This window comes from Egretta garzetta, unplaced genomic scaffold, assembly GCF_000687185.1.
Source record: "Egretta garzetta isolate BGI_Z169 unplaced genomic scaffold, ASM68718v1 scaffold101, whole genome shotgun sequence".
Classification (NCBI taxonomy): domain Eukaryota; kingdom Metazoa; phylum Chordata; class Aves; order Pelecaniformes; family Ardeidae; genus Egretta; species Egretta garzetta.
The window spans coordinates 1,597,439-1,606,869 of NW_009258666.1; the positions used below are offsets into that span (position 1 = coordinate 1,597,439).

General features: G+C 42.5%; 1 protein-coding gene across 1 annotated transcript in view; it reads left to right on the forward strand.

The window, feature by feature from the left end:
* Positions 1 to 205: 205 nt before the first annotated feature.
* Positions 206 to 9,431, forward strand: part of LOC104134978 (polyadenylate-binding protein 4) — a 14,809-nt gene continuing 5,583 nt past the window's right edge. Inside the window, exon 1 of the mRNA XM_035904003.1 lies at positions 206 to 871. Within this exon, the coding sequence (XP_035759896.1) occupies positions 679 to 871 (193 nt within the window). The 5' untranslated portion in view covers positions 206 to 678. The remainder of the gene's footprint in view (positions 872 to 9,431) is intronic.

Here is a 9,431-nt window from a genome sequence, read left to right on the forward strand (position 1 = left end):
CGGCCCGCTCCCTCCTGTCAGCCCGGCCGCTCCGCTCGGCGCTCAGCCGCCGCCGCGTGTTATTTGTCGCCCCGCTAGAGCCGCTCTGTTTTATACAAATCTATATAAAATACAAACCCAGCAGAGAAGAGTTAATTTTAAAAGAAAGGTTCGTATAAATATATATTACAGAGAGGATTATTTTTCCTAATCTTTTCTTTTTTTTTTTTTTTTTTTACCTCAGCAAATCAAACAGCCTCCGCTCTGGAGAACTGGGGCTAAATTAAGACTCTTAAAGTAAAATAAGGGACGGGGTTGTAGGCAGATCGAGGAGGGTTCTGCCCCAGAGCTGACGGGAGAAACGCTTGGGAGCTGGTGTATGAATTTTGGCTTCGTATCCGAGCCCCGCTCTCCTGGAGGTTTAACTTTGGTTTTTTGCGTATTTCCAGGCCTCTCCCCACCCTCAGCCGCTCTGTCCCAGGGCCTGGGGTGTCCCCTGGTCCCCGTCCCCCCCCGCGCCCTCCCTCCGCTCACCGGCCCCTTCTCCCACGCTGTTTCTGCAGACCCCTGCTTAGTGAGGCTTTTAAAAAAGATTTTTGAGTTTTCCCCCAGTTTAAATATTTATGAAAAGCTTGACTTAAAGAAGCCCCAAGAATAAAAGCCTCTTAGTTCCTGGTGGGAGCGCGTGCTGGGTGGAAGATGAACACAGCTGCCAGCAGTTACCCGATGGCATCGCTGTACGTGGGTGACCTGCACCCCGATGTCACCGAGGCCATGCTCTATGAGAAGTTCAGCCCCGCTGGGCCCGTTCTCTCGATTCGGGTCTGCAGAGATATGATCACCCGCCGGTCCCTCGGGTACGCCTACGTCAACTTCCAGCAGCCAGCAGATGGTAAGTGACACATGCAAGCACATCTACGGCTTTTTTTCTTCACTTTTCTCACTTTTTTTTCCCCCACTAATCCACACTGCTGTTGTGTATTGCCATGCAGCTGCCTACTAAAATGTTACCGGGTAAGTAATCACTTGCGATGGGAGCTGGAGTGTTTTTTACTGCTTGGTGTCTACAAAATACTCTGCAAATGCACATGTTGGTAACACCTCTGATAGACAGACCTATTTCTCTCGTACTGATATTAAACTTTGGAGACTTGGGTTTGTTCCAGCTCGCGTAAGAGAATAATCTCCACTGTGTTCCCTTTCATTTCTGTGTAGGTTTGGGCTGTTTGTGTGGGTCTTCATACAGTCAGTCCTAGCAGAAAAAGTTCATAGTCGTCAGCCCTGGTTGAATGCTCAGTTTGACTGGCTGAGCCTCTGGCTGCCCACTCACTACAATTTAATATTTGGGAGATCTGGTGGTTGCTGTGTTTGTGCAAGCAGTCTGATGGGTCTCCCAGTCTGGGAAGTGGTGTTCTTGTTTTAATGGGAAAGAAGATGCATTGCTCAATGTACAGGAAAACAGGTTGTCTCACAGGCAGAAGTCAGGTTGATTTGCTCTTACCAGACTTTTTTTTTTCATATTTTAGTTTGGCTCCTGCACAAGTAGGTATTCCAGAACTGAAGCAGCAGTAGCATGTGAAAGATGGGACAGAAGAGGTCATTTTGGAACACGCCTTTTCTGGAAGAAAAATGGGTCAGCATTTTCTGCCCTAGTTTTCAGAGCCTTTGCTTGTTGACTGGTGCGAGTTTATCTCTCTGAGCTGTGATTTAGCAGCATCTATATGAGATAAGAGACATCCAAAGGATAGCGGAGAGCGAACTTTTCCCTTGAATTCAGAATCAATTCACAACAGCACAGGCTTCAGCAGCAAGTCAACTTTCCTTCAGCCTGTTGTAGGTTATCCCACTTTCTGTTTTTACAGACAGCAGAGTGGTCTGTTTGCACAAGGTAGTGTATTGACTTGGGATCAAAGTGTTTGTTGTGTGGAAAACAAAAATGTTATTACAAAACTGTATTCCTGGAAGCTAGGAGAGCCTCTGGGATTGAGCTCTTGGCTGGAATGTCTGGATTTTACATAGTCTGTTGTGACTATGTGCCATCCTAGCTTCCATCCTCTCCCAGGTCGAAGCACCTTCTGCATGTCCTTCCCTTGGGGTGCTGACTGATCTGATCGAGCACTTCTGATCCTCTAGCCTCTTGCTAAGCTGATAAAAAGCTGTCATGCACCCCAGTGCATAATTTCTCATTCATGAAACTCTGAGAAGTGCTTTTTGTGCAGGCTAAACAATGTATTTGTGTGGTTTAAAACTTCCCAATGAGAAGGAAAGAACCTGAGAGCTTGTGTATGTGGTCCTTTCCTGCTCTGATGAACCTGTCTACTCTGACTCCTTATAAAACCATCTTGATATGTTCATGTGCTGCACAAGCAAAGGTACAGTTATCCAGGGTCACCTCCCTTTGTCTAGGCTATGATCTCATTTTTTAGGGTAAGAGAAATAAAAGCAAGCAGCAGAAATAAAGCCAGGAAGGAACTCAGAGCTCGGATTAGATAAATGTTGGGAAGATGGGGTGCAAAAGTATAGACAAAGTTCTCTTAAAGCAGAGAAGACCTGTATAATATGTGCAGTTCTGATGTTAAAAGGGAAGAGTGGCTAGTCACATGTGCTTGCTTTAGCAGAAAGAAGTTCTGCACCTCCTAGTTCTGCACAAAGACGGGTGGCCTTCCAGTATATTTCAAGGTAATCTTTTATGGTAATAAATAGGCAGGAATTTAGAGGGAGGTTGCATCATTCCGGGCTCCTGGTAAGGCAGCAGACATTTTAGGAAGTCCCAGTACTTCAAGTGATACTTTGACAAAGTAAGTGGTGTCTTGTTACTGGTAGGTCTTAGAAGGTCAAGTGATTTAAACCTAATCATTGAGTTAATATCGGGAAGGAGAAATATTCAAACTCCTGCCCTCGTGAAGAGATCTCTTCTGAACTGCTCCTCATGTCTTCTGTTTGGCAAACCGCAGCATGTGTTACTTTGCAGAAGTAAAAAACAGCTGCTGTACTAAATGTAATGCAGCAAGAACACAAACAGATAATTTTGGAAAGGTGAGCCCATTGGTGGTGTGTTGCAGGCTCTCCGAAACAAAGACCTGAATATGAAGAATATAATTCTTACTGTCAAATGCAGAAATTTGGCTTTTGTTTTCAAGGTGGCAGTACTTGCTACTGCCTGCATGAGAGCTTTCTGAAAGGAGGGATCTGCATTTTTGTCCAGGAACGCATAATCAGAAATGTATTCGGACTTCATTTTACTAAATCTGTGAAAAGATGGGGGGGGTGTGTGTGTGTTCTGTAGCACTGTAGGGATCTGTTTTGATTTATCTGTGATAGTAGATGCTACAAAATACCACGTAAAAGTCACCAGGAAGATTTATGCTCTGAAAACTTTTCAGGAGGTTCCTGTGGACACGTTGTTAGTATGCTTGAAGTGGCAGTAGATATTAAAGAAGTTGATCTATGATCGTTTGTTTTTTCTCCAGCACCTTTTGTGGAAGGCTGAGTGCTTTGTAAATCTGAAGAAAACAATGTTTTAACTCTTTTTGTGTGGGAAATAAGACTCTGTCCATATGACTAGAGAAAGACCACAGAGCAAGTCAAGTAGCCAGAACTCTTCCCCATTATGTGGGGCCGTCAGGAGATCGTGCTGTCACGTCCTGAATATGCTCTGTACTTCCAGAGTTTGTGTCCAGACTGATTCAAAGCTTGTGTTTTTCTTTACATTGGCGTTAGCTAATGGAGTGGTGCTTGACCCTGGAAGGGGTTACTGTCTGGACATGCATTGTCTAACTGGTAGTTTGCTGCAGAGAGGTTATTTTTAGTGAAAATAAGCTCTGTTGTTTTCGATTGCAGTTCTTTGGCCTAGTAACCAGCGGGTGCTGAATACAGAATCTGTCATACTGTGACAGGCAGATTAAGAAAATGCTTCAAAGTTCTGGCTAGTTCAGGCTCGGCTGTAGTCATTAATATTTATTCTTATTAACTGTGAAGAAGGGAAAGAAAACAAACTCATTTCATTTGAAAGAAAAGGTGAATTTCCTTTTTCATGTGTTCCTCATGCAATTTAATTACATTCCAGGGTTTCATAACATTGACAAGAGTCATGAATGACAGCTTGGATAATGAAGCAGAAGAACTTTTAATATGGCTATAGAGATAAGCTGTTCTGGAAGTACAGAGAAAACAGACCATTTCCCAAGCCAAGAAGGGGCCCTGAGCTGGGATTAGATAAGTCTCTGAAGAAAAGTGTAGAAGAGTATAGATAAACTTTTTGTCTCTTCTGTTCCTTAAAGGAGAGAAGACAATGTAAGAGAAGACCTATGTAATGTAAATGCAGGTGTGAAGGTAAAAGGGAAGAGTGATTATATATGCTTCATTGCCAACAGCATTTTGTTCTAACTTCAGCAATCAAGGGATTTAAATCTGTTCTGTATGCAACCTCTCTTTTTTTTTTTTTTTAAAAAAAGTGGTTAAATTTGAGATTGGGACTTTGTTCTTCTATTCCTGTTTCAACTATTTTGCAGTGTGGTTATTAAAAAAAAAAAAAAAAAAACGCCCCCACACCCCTCAGGTTTGTTCCAGCTCGCGTAAGAGAATAATCTCCACTGTGTTCCCTTTCATTTCTGTGTAGGTTTGGGCTGTTTGTGTGGGTCTTCATACAGTCAGTCCTAGCAGAAAAAGTTCATAGTCGTCAGCCCTGGTTGAATGCTCAGTTTGACTGGCTGAGCCTCTGGCTGCCCACTCACTACAATTTAATATTTGGGAGATCTGGTGGTTGCTGTGTTTGTGCAAGCAGTCTGATGGGTCTCCCAGTCTGGGAAGTGGTGTTCTTGTTTTAATGGGAAAGAAGATGCATTGCTCAATGTACAGGAAAACAGGTTGTCTCACAGGCAGAAGTCAGGTTGATTTGCTCTTACCAGACTTTTTTTTTTCATATTTTAGTTTGGCTCCTGCACAAGTAGGTATTCCAGAACTGAAGCAGCAGTAGCATGTGAAAGATGGGACAGAAGAGGTCATTTTGGAACACGCCTTTTCTGGAAGAAAAATGGGTCAGCATTTTCTGCCCTAGTTTTCAGAGCCTTTGCTTGTTGACTGGTGCGAGTTTATCTCTCTGAGCTGTGATTTAGCAGCATCTATATGAGATAAGAGACATCCAAAGGATAGCGGAGAGCGAACTTTTCCCTTGAATTCAGAATCAATTCACAACAGCACAGGCTTCAGCAGCAAGTCAACTTTCCTTCAGCCTGTTGTAGGTTATCCCACTTTCTGTTTTTACAGACAGCAGAGTGGTCTGTTTGCACAAGGTAGTGTATTGACTTGGGATCAAAGTGTTTGTTGTGTGGAAAACAAAAATGTTATTACAAAACTGTATTCCTGGAAGCTAGGAGAGCCTCTGGGATTGAGCTCTTGGCTGGAATGTCTGGATTTTACATAGTCTGTTGTGACTATGTGCCATCCTAGCTTCCATCCTCTCCCAGGTCGAAGCACCTTCTGCATGTCCTTCCCTTGGGGTGCTGACTGATCTGATCGAGCACTTCTGATCCTCTAGCCTCTTGCTAAGCTGATAAAAAGCTGTCATGCACCCCAGTGCATAATTTCTCATTCATGAAACTCTGAGAAGTGCTTTTTGTGCAGGCTAAACAATGTATTTGTGTGGTTTAAAACTTCCCAATGAGAAGGAAAGAACCTGAGAGCTTGTGTATGTGGTCCTTTCCTGCTCTGATGAACCTGTCTACTCTGACTCCTTATAAAACCATCTTGATATGTTCATGTGCTGCACAAGCAAAGGTACAGTTATCCAGGGTCACCTCCCTTTGTCTAGGCTATGATCTCATTTTTTAGGGTAAGAGAAATAAAAGCAAGCAGCAGAAATAAAGCCAGGAAGGAACTCAGAGCTCGGATTAGATAAATGTTGGGAAGATGGGGTGCAAAAGTATAGACAAAGTTCTCTTAAAGCAGAGAAGACCTGTATAATATGTGCAGTTCTGATGTTAAAAGGGAAGAGTGGCTAGTCACATGTGCTTGCTTTAGCAGAAAGAAGTTCTGCACCTCCTAGTTCTGCACAAAGACGGGTGGCCTTCCAGTATATTTCAAGGTAATCTTTTATGGTAATAAATAGGCAGGAATTTAGAGGGAGGTTGCATCATTCCGGGCTCCTGGTAAGGCAGCAGACATTTTAGGAAGTCCCAGTACTTCAAGTGATACTTTGACAAAGTAAGTGGTGTCTTGTTACTGGTAGGTCTTAGAAGGTCAAGTGATTTAAACCTAATCATTGAGTTAATATCGGGAAGGAGAAATATTCAAACTCCTGCCCTCGTGAAGAGATCTCTTCTGAACTGCTCCTCATGTCTTCTGTTTGGCAAACCGCAGCATGTGTTACTTTGCAGAAGTAAAAAACAGCTGCTGTACTAAATGTAATGCAGCAAGAACACAAACAGATAATTTTGGAAAGGTGAGCCCATTGGTGGTGTGTTGCAGGCTCTCCGAAACAAAGACCTGAATATGAAGAATATAATTCTTACTGTCAAATGCAGAAATTTGGCTTTTGTTTTCAAGGTGGCAGTACTTGCTACTGCCTGCATGAGAGCTTTCTGAAAGGAGGGATCTGCATTTTTGTCCAGGAACGCATAATCAGAAATGTATTCGGACTTCATTTTACTAAATCTGTGAAAAGATGGGGGGGGTGTGTGTGTGTTCTGTAGCACTGTAGGGATCTGTTTTGATTTATCTGTGATAGTAGATGCTACAAAATACCACGTAAAAGTCACCAGGAAGATTTATGCTCTGAAAACTTTTCAGGAGGTTCCTGTGGACACGTTGTTAGTATGCTTGAAGTGGCAGTAGATATTAAAGAAGTTGATCTATGATCGTTTGTTTTTTCTCCGGCACCTTTTGTGGAAGGCTGAGTGCTTTGTAAATCTGAAGAAAACAATGTTTTAACTCTTTTTGTGTGGGAAATAAGACTCTGTCCATATGACTAGAGAAAGACCACAGAGCAAGTCAAGTAGCCAGAACTCTTCCCCATTATGTGGGGCCGTCAGGAGATCGTGCTGTCACGTCCTGAATATGCTCTGTACTTCCAGAGTTTGTGTCCAGACTGATTCAAAGCTTGTGTTTTTCTTTACATTGGCGTTAGCTAATGGAGTGGTGCTTGACCCTGGAAGGGGTTACTGTCTGGACATGCATTGTCTAACTGGTAGTTTGCTGCAGAGAGGTTATTTTTAGTGAAAATAAGCTCTGTTGTTTTCGATTGCAGTTCTTTGGCCTAGTAACCAGCGGGTGCTGAATACAGAATCTGTCATACTGTGACAGGCAGATTAAGAAAATGCTTCAAAGTTCTGGCTAGTTCAGGCTCGGCTGTAGTCATTAATATTTATTCTTATTAACTGTGAAGAAGGGAAAGAAAACAAACTCATTTCATTTGAAAGAAAAGGTGAATTTCCTTTTTCATGTGTTCCTCATGCAATTTAATTACATTCCAGGGTTTCATAACATTGACAAGAGTCATGAATGACAGCTTGGATAATGAAGCAGAAGAACTTTTAATATGGCTATAGAGATAAGCTGTTCTGGAAGTACAGAGAAAACAGACCATTTCCCAAGCCAAGAAGGGGCCCTGAGCTGGGATTAGATAAGTCTCTGAAGAAAAGTGTAGAAGAGTATAGATAAACTTTTTGTCTCTTCTGTTCCTTAAAGGAGAGAAGACAATGTAAGAGAAGACCTATGTAATGTAAATGCAGGTGTGAAGGTAAAAGGGAAGAGTGATTATATATGCTTCATTGCCAACAGCATTTTGTTCTAACTTCAGCAATCAAGGGATTTAAATCTGTTCTGTATGCAACCTCTCTTTTTTTTTTTTTTTAAAAAAAGTGGTTAAATTTGTGCTATGTTATTTTGTTGTTGGGTCTTTTTTGCTTAGTGATGTGAGAGCCTGGAGGTTTGCAGGGCAGCCATCTTTGCAGAATAAAACTCCTTGTGCAGAGTTTCTCATGGGTGAATCTTGGTGTGTGTGTGTGGTTATCTCTGTTTATGCCGCTCAACCACAGTTGCTAATTCTAGCATTGTGTTAGCTCTGTGTCAGGGAGCCTGTAAGGGAGATTAATTACTTTGAGGCCTAAGGCGAGCTGCAAGGAGTGTTCGTATGCTTTCCCTATCCAGAAGGCTGTGAAAGAGGAATGAAAAGGAAGCCTGAAAGGGGTTAAGAGTGTGTATAATGTTATATATGAGTTGCAGTTGCGTCTGCTGGAAGGATGACAGGAACCAGTGGGAGAGAAACAGATACAGGAACTGAAATAGCTGAAGCTTTGTGGCTTAAAAAGAAGAAAATGAGAAGGTGTTTGCTCAGATTAAGGAAATGAAGGAGGTGTGCCTAGTCAGTCATTCACATAACTGATGCTGATCCTTTACAGGTTTTCTTAGGTACTGGTGCAATGTGATTGCATTTCCACCTGTGGGTATGGCTGATCTTCAGCAAATCAGGGAATCCATCTAGGGCTTGCTTGTACTACTGCTCACAAGAAGTGTCTGAGTGAATTTCCAGCAGAGTATAAGAATAGAGTGGAATACTAGCAAGCTGTTGAAAGAGCAGTGCAATAGTATCTGCTTAAGTATGTGCTTAGGAAGCTTGAAGGAGCTGGGAGTAAGTTCATAACTAGCCTATATCTCGGTAGCTGCTGCAGAGCGTTTCGCAGTTCCCTCTGGTTGCATGCCACTGCTTGTCACCTTTCAGCAGAAGCCCTGTTTCTGCTGCAAATGGTATATGCAACTAGTTTGTGTCCTTGCCAACACATAGTTCTGGAGGACCTCTCCCTGCTATAAATAAACACTGCCAAATTTGACAAGCTGGACCAAGTTGCCTGCTGAAGTGCCTACTAGGAATGGACTGCAGGAAGAACCTCAGCTGTATTGATTCAGAGTAGCAGCTGAGGAATCATTTTAGCATGGCAGTTAATTGCATTTAATACCTTTGACTAAACAGAGATGATAGAGTTGTAGCAAGTATAATTTTGGGGTTTTTTTGCAAGCCTGGCTACTTCAAAAATGACGTCCATCGGAGCTTGTTTTCCAGCTGGGGGTATGTGTGAAGGACTGGGGGAAAATAGTGACAATGCGAATTCAATTTAAAAAGCTACAACAACAAAAGACATTTTCAAAGCACATGAAAAATTCTGAGAAACTTTTGTGCAGTAGTTGTAACTGACTTTGGGCGTAGGTAGTACAGGAGACTTTTGTAGGCGATGTCTCACTGGAGTTCCTAGAGATCTGTGGAATGCTGAGTAGTTACTTTGGTTGCACTAGCAGTTGCATGAAAGGGGAAGGTGTTCAAATTGGTATTTTCCTTGAATTTGATGCTTCTGAAATCTAATCAGCAGGTATCATTGGGTGAAGGGGGCCTGGAAGAATTGAGACAAACAAATTCAGAAAACTTGGGTTCTGCCCTGTTAATATTCCTTGATTTTTATGCC